The sequence below is a fragment of the Sturnira hondurensis genome, unplaced genomic scaffold (genome assembly GCF_014824575.4).
Source record: "Sturnira hondurensis isolate 20B ecotype Veracruz unplaced genomic scaffold, ASM1482457v3 Scaffold0015262, whole genome shotgun sequence".
NCBI classification, from domain to species: domain Eukaryota; kingdom Metazoa; phylum Chordata; class Mammalia; order Chiroptera; family Phyllostomidae; genus Sturnira; species Sturnira hondurensis.
Window position 1 is genome coordinate 767,458 of NW_028087893.1, and position 25,204 is coordinate 792,661.

The window sequence follows — 25,204 nt, forward strand, 5'->3', positions numbered from 1 at the left end:
GCCGAGTCAAGAATGCACCTGTGCAGAAGATGCTGCATGACCCCTACTTCGTTATAATAAATTCACATTGTGCGACCCCCCTTCTCCAATGGCCAATCAAGGAAAATCACGGGAGACCACATGCCCAGCAGCTTTAAAGTAGTAACAACCACTTGTACCTGCACAACAAAAGCCCACCAAAACTACCCGGGAAGGATCCGCCCTGTAAGAATAGAATCCCTCCAGCCTCGGAGGTCAGTCTCAGCTTGGAGTCTGCCTGCTCCCATGTTCTGTGGATGCACTGCCGCTTAGTAAGTCTGCTCTCTCTCTCTCTCTCTCTGCTATAAATTCTCCAGGTGTTCAGTTCAACTCTTTGTCTGCAATCACTAAGAACCTGGTTGCCTGTGCCCACCTATGACGCTTGTGTGAGTAGTGAAAAAGAAATCTTCAGAATGTCCTAGAAAGGCACATCCACTATGTACAGTATCCATACGTGTCAACTGAGTACTTGATACGTGGTTAGTCCAAATAGAGATGTGGCGTAAGTGTAAAACACACAGCAGATTTTGAAGACTTATAAGTAGCTAGCAAGTGAAGGTCATTGTCAGTGCGAGTTCAACACCAATTTGAGTTGTTAATTGGGGCACAGTGAAGGGGGAGACTCTCCATTCAGTGAAAACAGCTCCGCTCTTTTCTAGTGTTATGGGCTCCAGGTGCTATGGCTCTGGCAACTAGGATTGGCTGGAGACTGGGGTCAGACCGCTTGGGGCAGAGGGGAAGCTGGCTTACACACAGAAGAGCACGTGCCCTGGCTGGCATGGCTCCGAGGGTTGGGTGCCGGCCTGCGAAACAGAAGGTCCCCAACTGGGAGCATGCTAGAGGCAACCAACTGACATATCTCTCCCTCTCTGTCCCCTCCCTTCTCCTCTCTCTAAAAATAAATAAGTACAATCTTTAAAAAATAAAAAAAAAAGGACAGCGCCCAACCCCAGGCCTTGGTTCCTGGGAACACAGTCCCTGAGATTGGGTGATAAACATGCAAATGAAGCTCTAGCTGCCCAGCCTGGATTGCTGGGGCGGGTCTCCAGCCTGCTGGCTGATTACAAGCCCCAAATCTTTACTGTTTCTCCCAGGATTGTTTCCTGCTGTCTGTTCCAGGCAGCAGGAAACAATCCAGGGGGCAGGTGGCTCCATGGAGAGAGCATGAGAGATTTAGCAAAGGCTCCTAGACTCTGGAAACTTGAGCCCAGTGAGCCACTAGGAGTCCTTTTAAACTGGTGTGTTCATTTTGGAGCTCAACAGCACACAAAATTTTTTTTGGATGTAATATATTACTAAAATTAATTTCCCCTGTGTTGAATGCAGCTACTTGAGTAATTTACAATTACTTGTGGCTCACATTCTAGTTTGGTTGGATAGTGCCAATCTAAAAGGCAAAATAAAAGTCAGGGGAAAAAACTGAAAGAAGAGGGCAAGCCAAGAACTGATGACATTTTCTACACGCTTCATTTTGAATTTATCAAATATATCTTAGGTTTCTTCCAGGACTGGCTTCTTCCATGACACAGGAGGCCATGGGGACTCTGCCTAGCCTAGAGGGGCAGACTGGCAGCTGCTCTAGGGGCTGAAAAGTGGCTTGGAGCAATGGCCGAATGACAGAGGAGTTCTCCTAAAAACGTAAGTGGTCACTCTTTTAAAATGGGGAGATTTCACATGCAGATCCAGATTTGTAGGGGCTCTCTAAAGATGAGAAGTTCTGACAATACCGGTCTTCCTCAGCAACCATTGGTTGCAGCTAAAAGCAGAAACCATCTTTCCACAGGAAAGGGACTTTCAAGTTTGCCATTATGTACGCCTCGCAGTGAGGAAAATTCCTATGGCGGAGTGGAAAAAAGTAAAATATTTCTTGGAATTATGTCTGTACTCAAAGAAGAAAACAGAAATGTAGACCAAGAAAGCTCATCTTTGCAGACGTGAAGAACATCCAGTGGTGTTCGCCATCACAAGGTAGGTCTGTTGAAGGAGCACACCTTACATCAGCCTTAGGCAACCTCTCCGGAGGGCATCTGATGGTCATGCCTCACCAAGTTTGTCCGAATCTGCGTTATTGGAGATGTTGGACAGTACCACATCTCCCCTGAACTTTGAGTTGATGTAATAAGGTTTTTTAAAAAGATTTTAATTTATTTTTTAGAGACAGGGAAAGGAAGGGAGAAAGAGGGAGAGAAACATCAATGTGTGGTTGCCTGCGCCCCCTACTGGGGACCTGGTTTGTAACCCAGGCATTGCCCTGACTGGGAATCAAACTGGTGACCCTTTGGTTTTAAGGCTGGCACTCAATCCACTGAGCCACAACAGCCCGGGCTGATATAATAAATTCTTCGAAGTCATAGTTATTTACTTCCAATTTTACCTTAAATGTGTAAGAACAATTCTGAGACATTGTGAAGTTTGTGCAGACCCGGTAAGACCTGATCCAGGCCTGAAAGGAAGAAGTAGGCCAAATGGAGGTCCTTCCCTCCCTTAACGTGCTTATCCCAGGATATGGTCTTTCACAGCACCTTGTCCTGTCTCACCTGGTCAACCCTGTTACGTGGGCAGTGGTGGGGCAGAACACGGGGGTCTGCGGAAAAGTGTGCACCCAGTCCCAATCCCTCTGCCTCGCCAAGGCCTTCTGGACAGTGGCCAGAGGAGACAGATGGCAGAAGGGAAGACGTGGAAACGCAAAAAAGGGAGTTCTAAAGAGAGGTGGCAGGTTGGAAGGCACAAGGGCAGTGCAGCGGAAGGTCTGCATTGAAGGGCGGGTTAGGGCCTTGCAAAGGGTGAGGGTCTGCACTGAGGCGGCCTGTCAGGGCTACTGGGGAACCTGAGTCCACCAACGGCAAAACGCAGCCCAGAGAGAAGATGGTTTGCCCAGAGATGTCCACTTTGCAGGGTGGACACTAGCCCTGAACCCAAGTCTCTTGATCTCAGTCCAGAGACCTTCCTTCGGTCCGTCACAGGAAAGCCCCACTCATGGGCCATTGGGACGAGAGGCAGCAGTAGGAGCAGAGTCTCACGGCGTTGGACGGAAAGCTTTGCCAAAGGCTGGTAGCACCATTAAACATCAAAGATCCTGGCAGCCAAACCCAAACAGTCCTAGCGAGCGACCTCAAAGCTGAGATTTTCCCGCGATCACGGCCTCCGGCCGCTTCGGGCTGGAAGGCGGTGTCGGAAATGCCCGACTAGTATACGGATACTTCCGGAACCTCCTGAGAGGTGGCTGGAACTTTCGGAACTGTCAGAGCAGGAATCAAACCTCAAACCGCCAATATGTCGTAAATGCCACCATTTCCTAAGAAACATTCAGGAATATCGGAGCTCACCGGCGTACGGTTAGAGAACAGCGGAAAACAGCGGGGAGGCTTTCGGGGATTTCCGGAGCTTCTCGATGGAATTCGGGACTGCTCGGCTCTTGGCGATCTCTTCAGTAGTCTTCGCTCCCTAGCGATCCAGTCTTCGCCAAATTCTCAAGGCGACTGGTACCGACAGACCTTCGGCAATTTCCGACCGAGTTCGCGATCTTCCCGAGAGAGGCGCCCCCTGGCGGCGCAAGTAACCACCACCGCTACTCTAACCAACCGCCCCCGGCAGGGTCAGCACGCGCAGACGCAGTCGCGCGCCGGCGGCCGCTCCGCGACCGGACGTGGTTGCCGCTGAGATCAGTTCCGGCGGGTGACGGTGCGGACGGGTCAGAAGCGTAGAGGCGGCGGCAAAATGGCGGCGCCGGAGGAACGGGATCTAACCCAGGAGCAGACAGAGAAGCTGCTGCAGTTTCAGGTAGCAGCGAGTGGTCGGTTCAGCAAGGGCCGCCGTGGGCTGGGGAGTGGACGGTTCGGCAAGGGCAGTCCACTTGAGGACCCCCGAACTCTTCTGAGAGTGGGCCCGGGGTTCTTCTCAGACCATCCGGCGGCCCCTCCCCCCCAGACGCCAACTGCCCTGCTGCCCCGGAGTCTGTCTGTCCCCTGCTTTTCGGCGGTGGCTGCTGCCAGAGCCACCTCCCTCTCTTCCCTCGGCGGTTCGGCTTCTCTGGTGTCCCCATGGCGCCGGTCTTCAGCCATGCTTCCCAGGTTGGACCCTCTCCGCCCAGCGACTCTGGATGCTTAATCCCAACCATGGAGTGGGCTCGTTTCAGGTCTCTGGAAAACCTACCGACTTCCCTTGCCATTTCCATAAACATTTACTCGGGGCATCTTGGATGCAAGGGGATCTGCGCGGGGGGGTGGGGGGCGGCGGGGCAGGCCCGGCTCCCGCCCTAAAGGTGTGGGAGGACACTACGTGAGGAAACAGATGCAACATAAAAGTCATCAGTGGCTTCTGGCACGGTTTATGACCCTGGGCTCATTCCAGGACTCACGTGCTTGACCGTGCTTGTGGGCGGTAACTTGCAGGAATCTCCAAGTGTGGTTAAAAACTTTAGTGATAATTAGGTGGAGGCGTCCACTAGGGTGGGTAACCTCATTGACTTTGTTGCCCTGATGGGTACCAATTTCCTTGTTTTTAAAATACGTATTTTTAAAATGTTTACCCGCCCCCGTAAAGATATTGTGGAGATCAAGTGTGTTTATGAATGCCCGAAGGGTTTTGTGATGTGTAAAATGCTCCCAAACAGCGTTGTTGCTTATTAATTGTTATTTAACTTAGGAATTAAAGTTAGTGATACTTATTTCCTAATATAACGTGGTAAATGTTCATTAATGTCAGCAATTATTTACTAAGAATCTTAGTGCTCAGGCACTCCGAGTTAGAATACCATTTTTTATTGAGTATAATGTGAGTACTTTGCTAAATAGCATACATGATCACATTTAATACGACGTTGTGAAATTCATGTTAACAATCCCTATGTTACAGATAATGGTTATGAGGCTTAAGAAGGAAGGTGCGCAAGTCGCACAGTAAGTGGTGGTGTCCCTTTTGTCTGTCTTTTCAGAACCTTCCCAGAGCCCTTGACTTGTGTGCTGTGCAGCCCGAGTATGACTGAGTGGGATGGAGATACTGTGATGTGTGCCTTTTTTATTTAGCAAGTTCTCACTTTTCTGTAATTGCCTTGGTTAGATTTCAGTGTAATTAATTTTGGAGGTTTTTTTCCCCTATTAAATTGAGCAGTGGCACCTGAAATTAATAGGATCTTTTTTTTTTAAAGATTTTATTTGTTTTTCAGAGCGGGGGAAGAGAAGGAGAAAGAGGGAAAGAAACATGCGTAGTTGCGCATGTTGCCTCTAGCCCGCCCGTCCCCTACTGGGGACCTGACCTGTGACCCAAGCTCGTGCCCTGACTGGGAATCAAACTGGCAACGCTTTGGTTTGCAGCCCATGGTCAAATCACTGAGCTACACCAGCCAGGGCAAGATCTTCCGTGTTAATTATACAGCAACGTGAAAAATGGAGTGGTGGGTTAGAAGTGTATAAAATGGAAAAACGCTATTATAGAAGTTAGTTGACCTTGGGAGTTTTTGAGTAGAGAGTTTGAGGTTAACAGCAAATCAGAATCAGAATGAATCAACAGCTTCCACTGGTAGATCACTAATTTCAGAGTTTTATTTAAGACCATTGTACCCCCACAACTCTTCAGGGTTGTCCCCTGTCGTTTAATGTGAGGTGCAATGAGGTGGTGTGGATTGTGCGTCATGATGAACTCAGTCTGGCCCTGGAAGAGCATGAATATGTTACATTTCTTGAGTCAAATGCTAGGAACCTCCATTCTTGTCTTCATCAGACAGCTGTATCTGTAAGAGGGGAGTGACAGATTGAAGTTATAGTAAGATCACTTTATGAAATTGGATCTAATAAGGCAGGTGAGTTTTACATTTTTGTGTTCTTTTTAAAAATATATTTATTTATTTTTAGATAGAGGGGAAGGGAAGGAGAAAGAGTAGGAGAGAAACATCAATATGTGGTTGCCTCTCATGTGTCCCCTACTGGGGACCTGACATACAACCCAGGCATGTGCCCTGACTGGGAATCGAACCAGAGACCCTTTGCCCCACAGGCCTGTGCTCAGTCCACTGAGCCACACCAGCCAGGGCACATTTTTGTGTTCTTTAAGCAGTTTCTGGGTCAGGTTCATCATCTAGATGGTCATTACACATTCTTCGAAACTTACTAGGTGCCAGGCAGTGTGCCAGGGATTTGATGTACGTGAACTCTTTTAAACCTCTTAATTATACTGTGAGGTGCTTATCTCCATTTAATTTATTGATGGAGAAACAGGTTCTGAGAGGTCAAGGAAGTTGCACAAGTTAGTGGCCGAGATTTAGAAAGCCACACCTGTATCCATCTTGTCTACAATCTAATGGAGAGGCCAGATACACATCTGAATGAGTGTCCTGAAGTTTTGTTAGTGCTCACAGTGTGCCGTGGTATAAACTAAGTGCTGTGGGAATTCAGGGAAGAGGCAGGGGGTGAGGAAGGATGGTTCAGTAGTTACCATGGAGTATCTGGTGTGCCTTCAGTGTGATGCTAGACAGGTCACAGCCATTTTGCTTAAGCCACAGCAGTAGCCTTACAGGGAGCCCTAGGCAGTGTGCATGCTCCAAGGTGAACAAACAGACATGTTGAAGTGTTTGCTTAAGTTCTTAAGCTAGTAAGGAGTGGAGTTAGAGTTAGAAATCTAGTTGGTCGGCATCTGGATGTCCAGGCCGGGCTCTTTCCACTGTACTTTGCTACGTTCAAGGAGGAATAGGACTTTTAACAGGTGGTGGAAGCCCAGGAGACAGCTCAAGCAAGAGATGGAGGGCGGAGTGTGTTTGTTGTGGCAGCCTTAGGGAATTGGAAATGGAAGACAAGACTGGAGAGATACATTGGATCTGGGGCCTCCCAAAGCCTTCGAAAGCTGTGCACAGCATTTTAAATTTTGGTCTGTAGGTGCAGGAAGCCGTCAAAATTTTTCTCAGGTGGGGGGTGATATAAACACTAGGTTTCAGGTTTGCTTCACTAACAAACAGCTCGGAGCATATGCTTGGAACCTCCACAGGGGTCAGGACAGAATAGGGAGCTAGTATTGCTGGAGCTAGTTTTTTGTGTTTTTGTGTTTTTTTCCCATCTTAGGTTTATCTGTACAAATAGAACAGGAGGACACCAGCTCCATGCAGACAGCAGCCCAGGGGTCACACCAGTCCTTATGTCTTCACTTGGGCAGACAGAGGCCTCGATCGTGGAGCTTTTGTGGGGGCCTGGGCACCTCTGGGAGGCTGAGGCTGAGCCTGAGCTGCAGCCACAACTGCAGCCTGAAACTTGGTTTGAGCCTTGGCCTCGGACTTTGGCCAGCAGAGCCTGAGATCCTTGGTGATGAAGGCCAGAGAGAGGAGAGTGTTTCCCAAGCTTGGGGAGAGCGATGCAGGCAAGTTGATTGGGATCTGCAGCTGCCGCCCTTTGGGGTCTGGGGCTTTATGAGGGCCTGAGAGCCTCAGCACGTGCACTCGTGGCTTGGTGTGGTCGGCCCGCATCTCCTGCAGGCTCTTGTGCTTCTTGGCAAAGCACGTGTTCTTAGGGGCATGGGGTCTACCCCCTAAGAGATTCATGTCTTTGTGATTGGGGTTTCTGGATGCCATTTCTGTTCCATTTTTGCCACTCGTTGGTGTGTGTTGTGGTTCTTAGACGTGGCCATATCTGCACCAAGGCCCGATGCTCCCAAGGAGCCTGGGACTGGAGGAGAAAATGAGTGGGAGCATTTGCTGTGTTGAAATCAGCAAAAGTAAAATATTTTAGAATTTCTTCTACTTTGTGACATGTGATTTGATTAGAATTCCCTAGGGTATATTTATCATGCTTAGTCTGTTCCTTGCCTTTTATGATTTTTGTAGTTACCCTTTTCTCCTATTTATTTTGGAACTGATTCAGTTTTGAATAACTAATGCATACATTTGTTTTAAGCTGTTTCAAATGAGTTAGAATAGGTTGTGGGTTTTTAAAAAGATTTATTTATTTATTGTTAGAGGGGAAGAGAAGGAGAAAGGGAAATGTCAATGTATGGTTGCCTCTTGTGTGTCCCCTGCTGGGAACTAGCCTGCAACCCAGGCATGTGCCCTGACTGGGAATCAAAACTCAGTCCTCTGGTTTGCAGGCCTGCGCTCAATCCACTGAGCTACACCAGCCAGGGCTAGAATAGGTTTTAAGGAGAGCTGATGAGGGTGTGGGGGGAGGTTTCTTTTCTTGAAGTCCATTTCCCAAATTTCCAAGTACAGCGGGCTGCTCTGGGGCCTTGGTTCGCTGCCTTCAGGTTGCTGTTTAAACAGCTGGAGACGGGTGGCATGACAGAGAGAAGGGATGAAGGAGCTCTGTGCGTGGCCAGGGGAGGCTTATACAGGAGTAAGGAATTTCTTTCCTCTTTTTAAAATATTTTATTTATTTTCAGAGAGAGGGGAAGGGAGGGAGAAAGAGGTAGAGAAACATCAATGTGTGGTTGCCTCTTCTGCAGCCCCTACTGGGGACCTGGCCTGGCAACCCCGGCATGTGCCCTGACTGGGAATCGAACAGGTGACCCTTTGGTTCTCAGACCCATGCTCAATCCACTGAGCTACACCAGCCAGGGCACATTTCTTTCCTCTTGAATGGATATTAGGGTCTGACCTTTGGTCTCTTAAATTATAGAAAATTAAGCCTCAATTCCAGGCTGTATAATCAAACTCATTTTGAAGATCTTCCCTCTTGGTTTCATCAGTTTTTATTACCTAGAGGAGAAAATATATGATGCTTTCTGTTCATGTGTTTTAAAAAATATTTTTTTTTATTTATTTTTAGAGAGGAGGGAAAGGAAGGAGAAAGAGAGGAAGAGAAACATTGATGCACAAGAGATACATCAGTTGGGTTGCCTGTTGCACGCCTCTGACTGGGGACCTGGCCCACAACCCAGGCATGTTCCCTGATCAGGAATCGAACTGGCAACCTTTCAGTTCACAGACCAGCACTCAGTCCACTGAGCCACACCAGCCAGAGAGAGCTGTTCATGTATTTTTTTCCTTTTTTAAAAAAAATTAAAAAAATTATATTTTAGTGATTATGCTATTACATTTGTCCTAATTTTTCCCCCCTTAACCCCTCACTCTCCCCAGCATGCCCACTCCCTCAGGCTATATGCACACCATGGTTCATGTCCACGGGTCATGCATAATGCTAACTTGGCTACTGCATTTGCTATCCTGCACTTCACATCCCCATGCCCATTGTTTGTACTTCTTAATTCCCTCACCTGTTCACCCGTTCTCTCCCTCCATCCTCCCATATGGTAACCCTCAGAACGCTCTCCACATCCACGATTCTGTCTCTGTTCTTGTTTGCTTAGCTTGTTTTTTAGATTCAATTGTTGATAACGTATTTATTGCTATTGTTCATAGTTTTGATCTTCTTTTTCTTAAATAAGTCCTTCTAACATTTCATATAAAATGGTTTGGTGATCTTATTATGTGAAATGTTAAAGGGACTTATCTAAGAAAAAGAAGATAAAAAATATGAACAGTGAAAGGACAGCAAACTCACAGTTATTAACAACCACACCTAAAACAAAAGCAAACTAAGAGGACAGCTAGACCAGGAGTGGAACCATAGAAATGGAGATCACATGGAGGGTTAGCAACAGGGGAGTGGGAGGAGGAGAAGTGGGGGGGAAGGTACAGAGAATAAGTAGCATAGACGGTAGGTAGAAAATAGACGGGGGAGGGCAAGAATAGTATGGGAAATACAGAATCTAAAGAACTTGAGACACCGACCTAAACTAAAGGGGAAGAATGGTGGGGGAGGGGTGTGCAAGGTGGAGGAGAATGAAGGGGGGAATTAGAACAACTGTAATGGCATAATCAATAAAGCATATTAAATAAAATGGTTTGGTGATGATGAATTCCTTTAGGTTTTTTCTTGTCTGGGAGGCTCTTTACTGGTCATTCAATTTTAAATGAAAGCTTTGCTGGATAGAATGATCTTGGCTATAGGTCCTTGTCTTTTATGACTTTGCTTTATTCTCCTCATATGTATGTACATACATATGTGTGTATGTATGTATGTATGTGTTTAATTATTCAGGCACAGTTGTTTCCACTCTCTCCCTACCACTCCCAGCCGACTCCAGCCACCTCTACTTTCATGACTTTGAATATTTCTTGTCAGTCCCTTCTAGCTGGCAAAGTTTCTTTTGAGAAATCAGCTGGCAGTTTTCTGGGAACTCCCCTGTAGGTAACTAACTGCTTCTCTGTTGCTGCTTTTAAGAGTCTCTCTTTTATCTTTAACCTTTGGCATATTAATTATGACGTGTCTTGGAGAGGGAGTCTTTGCATCTGTCTTGTGCCAGACTCTCTGTGCTTCCTGACTTGCATGTCTGTTCCCTTCAACACATTAGGTTAAGTTTTCTTTCATTATTTTTTCAAATAGATTTCCAGTTTCTTGCTGTCTTCTCCTTCTGGCGCCCCTATGTTTTGAATGTTGGAATGGTTGAAGTTGTCCCAGAGACTGCTTACACTACTCTCAGGGGTTTTTTGGATTCTTTTTTCTTCTGCTTGTTCTGATTGGTTGTTTTTTGCTTTGTTATGTTCCAAATCATTGCTTTGATTCTCAGCTTCATCTACTCTACTGTTATTTCCCTGTAAATTGTTCTTTATTTTACCTAGTGTCTCCTTCATTTCTGACTGCATCTTTTCTATGCTGCTGAGGTCCTCACTAAGTTCCTTGAGCATCCTTATAACCAGTGTTTTGAACTCTGCATCTAATAGATTGTTTATCTCCATTTTGTTCCTCTTCTGGAGTTTTGAGCTTTCATTTGAGCCGTGTTTGTCTCCTCATTTTGGCAGCCTCCCTGGGTTTGTTTCTATGTCTTTGGTAGAACTGCTCTGACTCCATGTCTTGGACGCATGGCCTAATGTAGTAGGTGTCCTGTAGGGTCCAGTGGCACAGCCTCCTCTATCACCCAAGCTGGGTACTCGAGATGCACCTTTTGTGTGGGCTGAGCACTCCCTCCTCTTGTAGTAGTTGAGCCTTGGTTGCTGTTGACAGATCAATGGGAGGGATTTACCCAAACCAGTTATCTGTAAGGACTGGCTCTGACCACTGGCCACACCAGCTTCCACCCTCCATGGAGGATCAGCTGTGCAGGGGCAGGGTAGAGGTGCTCCAACATGGCCTGTAGCTGTCCACTGGGTGGGCAGGCTCTGGAGTTTGCTGGGTGGTGCAGGCCAAGGTCAGCCCCACCTGTGTTCTGTCTGAGGCCACCCTGGATGAGCTATAAAGCAATCTGCAGGTAACTGCTACTTGTGCTGGGCTTGGAGATTCCCAGGTGAAGCCAAGCTGTGAATCTAGGCTGGTTGCTGCTAGTGCCAGGCCTGGGACCACTTAGCAAGAGGTATTGGAGCTGGGAGCTTACTGAGGTCAGCTGTTGCTTGTTTGACAGGATTTAGGAACTTGTGAAACAAGAGCTAAGACCAGCCCTTCATACGGAAAAGTCATAGGTAACAGTTTGGGGTGGGCCACGCAAGTCGGGTGGGATGGAGTTTCTAATAACCAATGAATCCACAGTTAGTGGGACAGCAAATTGATGTGTCTGTCTCTCTCTGTCCCCTCCCTCCGCCTCTCTCCTGTCCCACTCCTCCTCCCTCTCTCTCTCTCTCTCCGTAAATTCAAAAAATAAAGGTTTTTTAAAAAGATATCTTTGGGGAAAATTATTGAGATGAGGGTTGTGCACTTAGTGCTCAGCAAGTGTTTGCGGTTGCACTCCACTTTAAGAAATCAGATCTTGTCTTAGGGGTGTGATTTGTGCTAGAAGACTTTGAAGAATGTCAGTGGACCAATTTACATGGGTGTGGGTATTATTGGTGACCTTGACCAGAAGTTTTGTTGGAATGTTAGGGAGCTGAAGGCTTGATTGAAGTGAGTTAAAGAGAGAATAGCATGAGAAATTGGAGATTTCTGCCAGTTTTGCTCTATAAAGAGGAAAGAGATTGCTTTTTTCTTTTAATTTGGAGGAATTATCAGCATGTTTGTATGCTGATGAGGAGCACACATAAGCAAGAGAAAATCCGACGCAGAGGAAGGAGAATTGCTATTGAGGTATCCTTAAGTCAGTGAGAGGGGACAGGACCGGGTGTACCGGACAAGAGGAGGAGCTAGCCTATGCCAGGAGCACAGATGAGTTTGTCCGTAGTGAAAGAAAAGGTGAGTGGATGGCACAGATGCAGGTAGATCGGTTGATGTGAGGGTTGGAACTTTAGATCATTTTTTTCTGTGAAATAAGAAACAAGATCATGACCTAAGAAGAGTGTGAGAGCCCTGGCTGGTGTAGCTTAGTGGATTGAGCGCGGTTCTGTGAACCAAACAACCATGGTTTGATTCCTAGTCAGGGCACACGCCTGAGTTGCAGGCCAGTTCCCAGCAGGGGAGACAACGAGAGACAACCACACATTGTTTTTCTCCCTCCTTCCCTTCCCCTCTAAAGATAAATAAGTAAAATCTTAAAAAAAAAAAGGTAGTGCGAGGATGGAGGAGGTGTTGGAAGTTTGAGGAAGGAGAAGGTATGGTCATCTAGGAGAGCAGGAGCGAATGGACTTGGCATCTAGTGTGAAGGCCAGGCAGTGTTACACATCCACCTGAGGTTGGTGATCATACATTATATGAAGGAAGACCAAGCCTCCTTCGGCTGCGAGAGTGCAGATGCACAGTAGGCAGAGATTTGGAATTCTCAAAGATTGTGGTTCAGCCAGTGGGATATGATTATGATAGAGTGGCAAAAGAATTGAGGATGTGTGCAAGGAGTGGTGCTGATCTTTGTGGAATTGATGATGAGTCAGATGGGGGTGAGGACAGGAGGAGAGCTTAGGCTCGGTGGAAAGGCGGCAGGGTCGGTGGGTTGTAGGACCTGGCAGCGCTGAAGAATTGAGAGACAGGGCGTTAGACGGAGGATGTTGAAAAGAGAAGGGTGTTGAGGGCGAGTGTGCAGGGGCAGTTACTAACAGTGAGGTCCAGGGTTTGACCCTCAGAGTGAATGGGGGAGCAGTAGATAGGGAATTGAGAGACCAAAGTATCGGAACACCTGGAAATAGTGAGGTCACCAGGACACTAACAGTCGGAGAGAATGACAGGAGTCCCGGAGCCACACTCGAGTGTGGAAGGCAGAGAGGTTCGAAGTGAGCAGATGATCCCATCAAGGAAAGGTGCTGATGAGATTTTGAGATTTGAGGGTGCTTTTGGTTTTGATGTCATTTAAACATTTATTGGGCATTTACTTTTTTTGAAAATGCTCTAGATACACTGTATTGATTCCTCCCAATAAACAAATGGTGTAGGTCTCATATTGGTGAGTAAACTAGGATCAGTTAGGTAATTTACCCATGGTTAATAGTGATGAGCTTTGATTTGAACACAGAACTCAGGTTCATTCCCGCCACCTTCTGACTCTTAAGTGTTGATTTGCTTTCAACTACAGATCAGTGAGTGGGGCCAACAGCAAAGCTATGTGGCAGGGTTTGCTTGTTTGTTTGTTTGTTGATTTTTAGAGAGGAAAAGGGACTGGTGAGAAAGAAACATTGATTTTTTTTGTTCCATTTATTCATGCATTTATTGGTTAATCCTTGTATGTGCTCTCACCAGGGATTGAACCTGCAACTTTGGCATATCAGGAAGATGCTCTAACCAACTGAGTTACCTGGCCAGCATCAGCAGGTTTTTTTTTTTGTCTGTTTTTGGTTTTTAATCATTTTCTAATTACTGTTGACATACACTGTTATGTGACTAGACATTATATAACTTTCGAAGGGATCACTCTGATAAATCTAGTACCCGTCTGATACCATACATGGTTGTTACAATGTTCCATGGCAGTTTTAAGGAAGAGAACACAGCACAGGAAGCCCAGAGGTGTGATTCTACTTCTGGACATCATCTCTCGTGGTACTTCTCCTTACTCTCGCTACGGAAGGTCGACTTCTTGAAGGAAGGTCTTCATCTGAGATGAAGACCCAGAAGTGGGAATGATCAGGGAGGGCAGTTCTCTCACTCCAAACCCACAGATGAGAAAGAGGAGGATGGAGAGCGAGGCCTTGGGGGAGAAGCGTCTTCAGGGAGAAGCTAGGTTTCGGTTAGAACTGGACGGCGAGGGTGTTCAGAGAATCCGAGGACACAGCCGGGTTTGTTTCTGTCCAACAGAGTCCCTAAAGCGCAGTGTAACTGGGTCAAAGAACATGTACTTGTGCATTTTTGTAGCTACTGCTAGACTACCTTCCAGGGACTTTTGGCAGCTCTCAAGGGGATGTTTCCCCACTCTCTTTCAGTGCTGGATGGTGTCCTTTTCAGTTTTTGTCAATCTGATTAAATTTTAGAAGTTCTCATTTTGATTTGCATCTCCACTGGCAGTGGCAGTTTTTGGCTTTGGTTTGCAGTCAGTTGAATTCAAACAGCTAATGCAAACACTCATTTTAAGCTATTCCAGATAGGAAAGATTACAGACATAAGAGTGAGAGGGTTGGCTTATCAGTCTCTATTTTTAAAAAAATAATGCAAGTATTCCATGGTGTATGGAAAGTTTGCTTTCTGGCCAGGTTGGTTGTAGAGTCAATGCTGATTTTGTTCCATACACTGGTTACAGAGGAGATGGAGCTTTTGTCTAAGGTATTGTATAAATTACGTACCATTTTTTGTTTTCTGTTGGATTATTTGACATCTTATCAAATTTTAGGAGTTCTTTATATGTTTATATGTAAAAAATAAATGTTTATTGATTTTTAAAGAGAGAAAGGTGAGGGTCGGGGAGAGACATTGATTGGTTGACTCCCAAGGGCTCCCAACTGGAACTCGAACCCCCAACCTGTTGGTGTACGATGATGCTGTTACCAACTGAGCCAGTCACACTGGCCAGGGTGTATTTATATATTTTTTAAGAGAATTTTTAAATTTTTATTTATTGACAAAAGAGGGGGGAAAAGGTCAATTTATTTATTCCATTTATTTTTGCATTCATTGGTTGATTCTCGTATGTGTCCTGACCATGGATCCAACTTAAAATCTTGGTGTATTGAGACAGTGCTCTAACTGATTGAGCTACCCAGCCAGGACCCTATATATTTTTTACATGTTTTAGAAAGAAGTATTGGTAATGTATAGCAGATATATCAATTTCATTAATTGTTATCTGTCTGTTCAGAGTCTCTGATTCTTCCTGATTCCGTTTTTGGAAGATTGTATACTTCTAGGAATTTAACCATTTTGTCCAAATTTTCCAGTTTTTTCGCATGTATTTGTTCATGTTTTCTTAACAATCCTTTGTATTTCTTTGATGTCATTTGTTAATTGTCCTGTCTCCATTGATCTTTTTTTGAGATTCTATTTCATTTATTTCTGCTCTGATCTTACTTCCTTTCTTCTCACTTTTGTCTTTGTTGTCCCTTTTCAAGTTCCTTTAAATGTAAAGTTATATTGTTTCAGATTTTTTGTACTTTTTGACATGGGCCTATCATGCTATGAATTTCCCTCCTAGGACTGCTTCCTCTGTGTCCCACAGATTTTGGATTGTTGTGTGCTCATTTTCATTTGTGTCAAAGTATCTTTTGATTTCTTCTTTGATCTCATTGTTGACCCATTCATTGTTTAAAACCATGTCATTTAGCTTCCATGTCTTTGTGTATTTTTCGGTTTTCTTCTTGTGATTGATTTCTAGTTTCATACCATTTTGATCAGAGAAGATGCTTGATATGATTTCAGCCTTCTTAAATTTATTGAGACTTGTTTTGTGTCCCAACAAGTGGTCTGTCCTAGCAAATATTCCATGTGCACTTGAAAAGAATGCATATACTGCTACTTTGGGTTGGAATGCTCTGTAGGTACCAATTAAATCCGTGTGATACAGTCTATCATTTAAGGCCTCTATCTCCTTGTTGGTTTGTCTGGGCGATCTATCCGTTGACGTCTTTGGGGCATTAAAATCCCCTACTGTGCCTGTATTTTGTCAGTCTTTCCCTTTATGTCCATGAAGAGTTGCTTTACGTATTTAGGTTCTCCTGCCTGGGTGCAAAAGTCTTTACTCAGTTTACATTCTCTTGTTGGATTGTTCCCTTCATCATCATGTCGTGTCTGTCTTGGTCTCTTACTATATAGCCTTGGTTGTAAAGTCTATTTTGTCAGATACAAGTATTGCCACCCCAGCTTTAGTTTTTCTTTCCATTTGCATGAAATCTTTTTCTATCCCTTTACTTTAGTCTGTGTGTATCTTTTCATTCTGAGGTGGGTCTCTTTGAAGACAGCATATATCAGGTCTTGTTTTCTTATCTATTTAGCTACCCTGTGTCTTTTGACTGGAGCATTTAAGCCATTTACATTTTAAGTGGTTATTAATAGATATGTATTAATTGCCATTTTATTTTTTAACTATGTTCCTAATTGTTGTCTCCTTCCTTCCTTCCTCCCTCCCTACCACCTCCCTCCCTTCCTCCTCCTCTGCCATCCCATTATCAGCCACTCCCCATTCTTTCATTCTAACCACTGGCAACCACTACTTTTTATTCTGTGTTTTGGCATTATAAAAGGAATCATATACTATAGCCTTTTGTGTTTTGCTTCTTTCACTTAGCACAGTGTTTTCAATGTTCATCTGTGTTGTAGCCTATATTAGTACTTCATTCCTGTTTGTGGTTGAATAATATTCTGTCATGTGTATAAAACCACAATTCTGTCTATGCATTCATCAACTAATGGCCATTTGGATTGTTTCCATGTTTTGGCTTTAATTAATTTGGCTATAAATGATTTTTTAAGATTTCATTTGTTTTTAGAAAGAGGAGAAGGGAGGAGAGAGAGAGAGAGAAACATCCATCAGTTGCCTCTCACATGCCCCCAGCTGGGGACCTGGCCCGCAGCCTAGGCGTGTGCCCAGAGAATTGAACCAGTGACCTTTTGGTTCATAGGCTGGCACTCAGTCCACTGACCCAGACCAGTATGGGCACATTTTCCCAGTAACATCTATTGAAAAGATTATTTCCTATCGAATGACCTTGGAACCATTGTTACAAGTTGACTCGCTCTAACTGAGGGTTTCTGTCTGCACCCGCACTGCTCCACATCGGTCTGTGGCTATCCTCGTACTAGCCCCACGCTCTCTGACAGTTGCAGCTGTGGAGTAATTGCAAAGTCAGGAAGCACAGAGTCCTCCAGCTTTGTGCTTCTACAGAATAGTTTTGGCTGTTCTGCGTCCTTTGGATTTCCAAGTGAATTTCAGGGTCCCCTTGTAAATTTTCGTAGGAAGACAGCTGGGATATTGCTAGGGACTGTTGTTTATTCTGGGTCACCACAGGGTGTGTGGTCATCTTTTTTTAAAAATATATTTTATTGATTATACCATTATAGTTGTTCTAATTCCCCCCTTCATTCCCCTCTACCCACACACTCCCTCCCCCACCATTCTCCCCCCCTTAGTTTATAACCACGTGTCTCAAGTTCTTTAGATTCTATATTTCCCCCACTATTCTCGCCCTCCCCCTATCTATTTTCTACCTACTGTCTATGCTATTTTGTGTACCTTCTCCCCCCTTCTCCTCCTCCCACTCCCCTGTTGCTAACCCTCCATGTGTTCTTCATTTCTATGGTTCCACTCCTGATCTAGCTGTCCTCTTAGTTTGCTTTTGTTTTAGGTGTGGTTGTTAATAACTGTGAGTTTGCTGTCCTTTCACTGTTCATATTTTTTATCTTCTTTTTCTTTTATAAGTCCTTATAACATTTCATGTAATAAGGGCTTGGTGATGATGAACTCCTTGAATATGACCTTATCTAAGAAGGACTTTATCTGCCCTTCCATTCTAAATGAAAGTTTTGCTGGATAAAGTAATCTGGGCTGTAGGTCTTTGGATTTCATGACTTGGAATACTTATTTCCAGCCCCTTCTTGCCTGTAAAGTCTCTTTTGAGAAATCCGCTGACAGTCTGATGGGTACTCCGTTGTAGGTGACTATCCCCTTATCTCTTGCTGTTTCTAGGATTCTCTCCTTCATTTTAATCTTGGCTAATGTAATTCTGATGTGCCTTGGTGTGTTCCTTCTTGGGTCCAACTTCTTTGGAACTCTCTGAGCTTCCTGGATTTCCTGGAAGTCTATTGCCTTTGCCAGACTGGGGAAGTTCTCCTTTATTAGTTGTTCAAATGAGTTTTCCACTTGTTGCTCTTCCTCTTCAGGTACCCCTATAATCCAGATGTTGACACGTTTAAGGATGTCCTGGAGGTTCCTAAGCCTCTCCTCATTTTTTTGAATTCTCATTTCTTCATTCCTTTCTGGTTGGATGTTTCGTTCTTCCTTCTGGTCCATTCCATTGATTTGAGTCCCAGTTTCCTTTCCATCCCTATCGGTTTCCTGTGCATCTTCTTTCATTTCGATTAGTTTAGCCTTCATATGTTCCTCTAATTTGTGACTATAATCAACCAGTTCTGTGAGCATCCTGATAAACAGTGTCTTGAATTGTGCATCTGAGGGGCTGGCAATCTCTTGGTCGCTGAGAGTTATCGGCTCTGGGACTTTGAGTTCTTCTTGCGCCATCTTTTGGGCTGTTCGTGCCTGTTAGGTAGCAGGATCGGAGCCCTAGGTGTTCAGAGCAGGGCAACTCAGTGGCTAGGTTGTGACGCTGTACGTGGGGGCGGGGTCAAAGAGGAGCAATGGTGTCCCGTCTGCCGCCTCCCGCCGTGGCCCCCACAGGTGCCGCAGCTGCCACCGTCACCAGGGCCCGCACGTTTAGTCCCAGTGCTCGGGACTAAACCCACTGCATGGGTCAGCCCTCCACCACTGGGTTTGCCCCCCTGGGGCCTGCGTGGTCCGTCTCACTGTGTGAGAATGTGCAACTGAGGCCAGTCTGCCCCGCCCCCTGACTGGGTCCGGGCTACTTGCACGCATAGGTCTGGGGATCTTTCCTGCCGGACCCTGCTCCGCTGCTGGCTCCGCCCCTCTTACCGTCCTGGTTGAACAGTTAGTTGTTGTTGGACTTCCATATAATTCAATTTTCTGTTCTTTGGCCGTGTCTTTGTTCTCCAGATCTTTGTTGTATTCAAACTTGGTTGTGGGAGAAGGCACAGTGTTTCCACCTATGCCTCCATCTTGGCGGAAGTCCATGTGTGGTCATCTTAATACTAAATGTTCTGATCCATGAACATAGGAAGTTTTTCCATTTTTGTAAGTCGTCTTTCATTTCTCTCAGTGTTTTGTATTTTGTAGTTTTTGTATACAAGTCTCTCACATTTCTTTTGTTAAACTTATTCCTGAATATTTTCTTTTGGATGATAATGTAAAGGAAATGTTTTTTAATTTAGATTCAGATTGTTCATTGTTAGTGTGTAGATATGTAACTGACTTTTGTATATTGACCCTGTTATTCTGCAACCTTGTTCAACTCATTCAGGGTTTTTTGTAGATTTTTAAGTATTTTTTCTCTGTGCAAGATCATATCATCTGATCATGTCATCAGATTATTTTTAATCTGATTTCCCTTTTCTTTTTTGCATAAATGTTCTATTATTATGCGAGGTAGAAGTGGCAAGAACAAACACCCTTATCTTTTCCTGATCTTATGGGGAAAACATTCAGTTTTTCTCCATTATTATGTTAGCTCTGTTTTAGATGCCCTTTTTCAGGGTGGAGAAGGTCCCTTGTGTTCCTAGTTTAAATATTTATTATGAAAGAGTATCTTGGGTTTTTAAGAGGATTAAATGAGGCAATGCATGTAAAATGCTTTATACATACTACCACTCTACCAGTTCACATATCCCCTTGTATTTCTCTTTATTTTCCTGGGGAACATTTAATAAAGTTGGAATTGAGATTTTTGTAAAAATGTTGCTGTCTTTTTTTTTTTAATTGGAGGTTAGCAGATAAGAAATACCAAGTGTTCTAAAATATACTTGAAGAATTGTGAGTTCTTTTCAAAAAGGATATAGAAAAGATTTTACATGCAGAGAACTTGTCTGATATTATTCAGATGTACAGAATTAAACCTGTGGTTTGGTAATTAAAAGTGTTGACAATTAAAATTTATAGTTTTCTTACTTAAAAATTCAAATTTAGCTTGCAGGTTCAGTAGTGTCCTTAAACATGCTTTCCACCAGCTTAGTATAATACATTATGTTTCGTTAGCCTTTTCCTAGCGTTTTCACATATAAAATGATGGCTTTCTTTCTCTTTTAGTTTGTCTTTTTCTTTTTTAAACATTTCCTCTTTTAAAAAAGATTGTATTTATTTATTTTTTAAGATTTTACTTATATATTTTTAGAGGGGGGGGAGGGAGAGAAACATCAATGGGCAGTTGCCTCTTGCACAGCCCCAACCGGGGAGCTGGTCCGCAACCCAGGCATATGCCCTGACTAGGAAGCAAGCCAGCGACCCTTTGGTTCGTAGGCTGGCACTCAGTCTACCGAGCCACACCAGCAAGGGCTCTTTATTTACTAATACAGATTCCTTTATAAAGATATATGTTCCCTCACCTGTTAAGTTACACTGAATTATAGTTTGTGTAGTAAAGGCAGGATAAACATTTGATACTTTCAATGACTAGTTTTTTAAACAGTGAGTTGGTTTCCTAGAGTCCTCCATAACTAACCAGTTAAGTTCTTAAAATCTCAAGTATTGCTGTGATCGCATGAACTTGCACACCTTTCATGGGTGTGTTGGAATTCGTTGCTGTGGTTCTCACTGAGCCTCAGACCGACAGTCTGGTTCTCTCTAGGTCGGTTCCCCATGACCTTGTTCATTCCTTTGTTTTCAGACACCCTAATAGTTACACAGTTTATTCTTCCTGATACGAAAGATTTGTCTTTCGAATCTGTAAGAGCCTCGTATCACCTCTCCCAGGGGTTTTGCCTGTGTTCATGGCGCCAGCAGACTCGCACAGTGCTTTTGCTTCTGGCGTGATATCAGACTCGTCCTGTGCATTTTCCCCTGAGCTCTGGAGTCAGCGTGGCTCCATGAAGCCTCACTTCTTTTTTATGAGAAATGGTATTTATTGACTTAATTAAAAATTACAGTTTTTAATTAAGTTTCTTGGGGTAACACTGGTTACTAAGATCATACAGGTTTCAAGTGTACATTTCTGCAGTACATGATCTGTATCATTGCATTGTGTGCCCACCACAATTTGTTTGTTTGTTTGTTTGTTGAGAGAGGGGAAGCGGTGGGGGGGAGAGAAACATTGATGTGCCAGACATAGATCAGTGGGCTGCCTCTTCCATGCCCCCTACTGGGGGACCTGGTCTGCAACCCGGGCATGTGCCCTGACTGGGATTCGAACAGGCAACCCTTTGGTTCGCAGCCCATGCTCAACCCACTGAACCACACCAGCCAGGGTGTCACAACTCTTTATGAGTTATTTGAGCTAAACTGATTTGTTTGGTATATGGAGAAGTTGCTGTGACTGATAGAACATGTCCAAAGTGATTTGTGAAGTTTCTATTGACATTTTGACTGAATAATTCTTTGTTGTAGGGCAATGTATAGGTCTTATACATTGGAAGATGTTTAGCAGCATCCCTGGCTCTACTCACTAGACGCCAATGGCAGGAAATAGCCAACGTACTCAAAATATTCAAATCAGTAAAGTTATTGGTGAAAATGAAAAATGTGTCTTCTATTTCATGGAAAATAAAACTAAATGGACTTTTTGGCCAACCCAGTAAATAGTGTTCTTTCTTAAAAGACCTCCTTCTGTGTGAAGTTGTGAACTTGAATTAACTTTTGTTTTTAGCTGAAGCCAGGACCTTTCCAAAGGTCCAAACATTAAAACAGCAATTTTTAAACCAGTGCGCCACAAGAATTTTTAAATTGTGCAACACCTGACTTGTTCAGTCAGGGGCACAGCCTGCTTTCCTTTAGATTGTCCAGTTGAAAAACAGCCATTGCCAGCACAACAGTAGCCATCTAGTGTGAGTGATTCAAAGTTACACATTTTTTTTCTCAGATCAGTCAAAATAAATTTTTTGGTATTCCCAGAATTTTAGTAATTCTGTGCTTCTTAGACTTACATGTGTATTTCCTTAACCAAATTGGGAAAGTTTTCTTTCATTATTTTAAAAAATAGATTTCTAATTTCTTGTTCTCTCTCTCCTCCTTCTGGCACCCCTACGATGTGAATGTTGGAGTGCTGGAAGTTCTTCAGAGGCTCCTTACACTACCCTTGTTTTTTCAAATTTTTTTCCTGTTGTTCTGATTGGTTGTTTTTTATGTTCCACATCATTGCTTTGATTCTCAGCTTCATCCACTCTACTGTTATTTCTCTGTAAATTCTTCTTTATTTTACTTAGTGTCTCCTTCATTTCTGACTGCATCTTTTCTATGCTGCTGAGGTCCTCATTAAGTTCCTTGAGCATCCTTATAACAAGTGTTTTGAACTCTGCATTTGATAGATTGCTTATCTCCATTTTGTCTAGTTCTTTTTCTGGAGTTTTGATCGTTCATTTGAACCATGTTTCTTTGTCTCCTCATTTTGGCAGCCTCCCTGCGTTTGTTTCTATGTCTTTGGTAGAACTGCTCTGACTCCATGTCTTGGACGCATGACCTAATGTAGTAGGTGTCCTGTAGGGTCCAGTGGCACAGCCTCCTCTATCACCCAGGCTGGGTACTCAAGATGCACCTTTTGTGTGGGCTGAGTACTCCCTCCTCTACTAGTACTTGAACCTTGGTTTCTGTTGGCAAATCAATGGGGTGGATTTGCCCAGGCCAGTCAGCTGCAAGGACTGATTGTGACTACTGACCACCAACCCCCATTCTCCATGGAGGATCAGCTGTGCAGGGGCAGGGTAGAGGTGCTCCAACATGGCCTGTAGCTGTCCACTGAGTGGGCAGGCTCTGGAGTTTGCTGGGTGGTGCAGGCCAAGGTCAGCCCCCACCTGTGTTCTGTCTGAGGCCACCCTGGGTGAGCTATAAAGCAATCTGCAGGTAGCTGCTACTTGTGCTGGGCTTGGAGGTTCTCAGCAAAAGCCAAGCTGTGCATCTAGGATGGCTGCTGCTAGTGCCGGTCCTGGGGCTCCCTGAGGCCAGCTGTTGCTTGTTTGAAAGGATTTAGGAAGTTATGAAGCAAGAGTCCAGACCAGCCATTCATTTGGAAAAGGCACTCAGGTGGGCCTGTAAGTTGGGTGGGGCAGAGTCTCTGGGGCTCTCCAGGGTGGTTCAAACAGTGTTAGCCAGGTTGATGGAGTCTCAGATGCGGCACCTGTCTACTGGCTCTGTGTGGGGAGGGTTTAGAAAAGGGACAGTGGCTTCTGCTTCCCCTGATACACTTCAATTTCTTCCTCTATACCCACTGGTGCCTTTCATGCTGTTACCCCAGTGCTGGAGCTCAGAGGGAGTGAGTCTGAGTAGGGGAGTCTGTGTGGGTTATTTAGGAGGAACTGCTTTGGGCTCTAGCAGTTTTCTTCCACAGACTGAATCCCCCCTGGTTTTTGCAGCCAGAAGTTGTGGGGGCTTGTCTTCCTGGCACTGGAACCCGCAGCTGGGGGTCCTGATGTGGGGCTGGGACCCCTCGCTCCCGACATCCTTCCTGAATTTTTACCCATCACACCTGGGTGTGGGACCAGCCTGGTCCATGTCTGCACCCCTCCAACAGTCTGAATAGATGTAGTTTCTTTAATTGTGTAGTTGTCAGACCTATGTTCAACTCGATTTCTGACGGTTCTGAGTGATAATTCTATATTTTAGTTGTAATTTTGATGTGGTGAGCCCTGTCTTCCTTTGCCACCATCTTGACCAAGAGTCCTTTGAAATTTTCTTTATTGAAAATCTATTGAAAACTTTCTGTTTTCTAATGTGAACTAACCAAATAATAACATAAAGCAGTGTGGCAGTGGAGACAGCCTGGACTTTAGAGGTGGTTGTTGGAGGTTTCGGTCTCCATTCTACCACTTACTATTCTGGACAGAGATATTCTTATACAAGGCGCAAAACATCCCGAATCCTTGGCTTTCTAAGTTGTGGGCATAAAGGCTGTATTATTTACTGTGTCTGTTACATAGTGATGGGTACTTAATGAATGGGAGCTGTTAGTATTTGATTTGGTAAATCAGTAATTAAATGTGAATAGTAAAGATCTGAGTGTAAGAGTTTTAATTACAGATCAGAGCCCAGGTGTGATTACTTTCCTTCTTGAAGGGACATCAGCTTTCATTCCTCTGGCACTACCAGAGAGGGCGCGCCACTTACTGCATTAGGCAAAACTGTGTGGCAGGAAGGAGAGAACAGAGATCCCTGACTTTGCCAGCTGTCCCTCTGGGAGTGACTGAAAACAGGTGAAAATGGGCGTTCTCAACAGGCTGGAGTCCACAGAGCAACCAAATGTAGGGAGTGCTCAGACCTCAGCCGAGACCTCACACCGGACTCCTGCAGTGCTGGTGTGAACCAGTGAGGCCTGGGAAGGCAAGCACTCCTAGGGAAGCAGTCTGGTGATCCCTCTGCTCACCCATCCCTGTCCCAAGAGTCAACTGAGACATCCGGTTACAGCACCGTAGCATCTGTGATGCCGTCCGTGGACCATACGCTAGCAAAGGAGATTAATGGTGAGTGGCCGCGTGGTTTGACGTCCTCATCTCTAAGTTGGGAGAGGAGGAAAGGAGACCAAGGCTGGAGGAAGAGAAGGGCATGGAGACATTCACGCACTTCCTCTAGTCCCCTCCGTGTGCATCTCACCCGTTCAAGGTCGATTGGGGTTCGGGGTACTTTTTCCCTAAAGATAAGTACTGCCCACTACTAATGCTGGCAGTTGCCCTTTGTGTAAATTGCTGTAACTGAGGCCGTATTACCTGATCCCCTGGGAGAGAAGTTCAGGGGAGAGGAGAGGTCGGGTCATTGTGAAGCAGGCGATATTTCTCAGTGAGACCGTGCTGGACACACCCGCCTGGAAGGAGGCCAACACCGCTGTTTTGCCTGGTACCATCTCAGAGGACCTCAGTGTGGCAGCCCCGCCTGTAAGGAGAGCTTCGGATCAACTAGCCGCCATTGAATACTCGCCGTGTATGCCTGAGTGGGCGTGGGCGCTCCCACAGAACCCCTGTTCAGAGTGGCAGTACTCTGAACTGATAACGGGCATGTTGGCCCATCTCAGCGTCGTTGAGGAGCATCCTCCCTGGCGATGAGCAGCATCGTCCCTGACACCAAACAGGAGGGCTTGAGCGATGGTGAGAGCAATGTTGAGGAACTAGAGAGTTAAACACACTGGCGGTTGGTGTGAGGCAGGGCGGACTCATCTATTGAGAAATCTTTGTGCTGT

At 44.9% G+C, this 25,204-nt stretch overlaps 1 protein-coding gene across 2 annotated transcripts in view; it reads left to right on the forward strand.

The window, feature by feature from the left end:
- Positions 1 to 3,676: 3,676 nt before the first annotated feature.
- FAF2 (Fas associated factor family member 2) overlaps positions 3,677 to 25,204 on the forward strand; it is a 49,423-nt gene continuing 27,895 nt past the window's right edge. For both annotated transcript variants that reach the window (XM_037064418.1, XM_037064419.1), the window contains exon 1: positions 3,677 to 3,798. In XM_037064418.1, the coding sequence (XP_036920313.1) occupies positions 3,736 to 3,798 (63 nt within the window). In that variant the 5' untranslated portion in view covers positions 3,677 to 3,735. The remainder of the gene's footprint in view (positions 3,799 to 25,204) is intronic.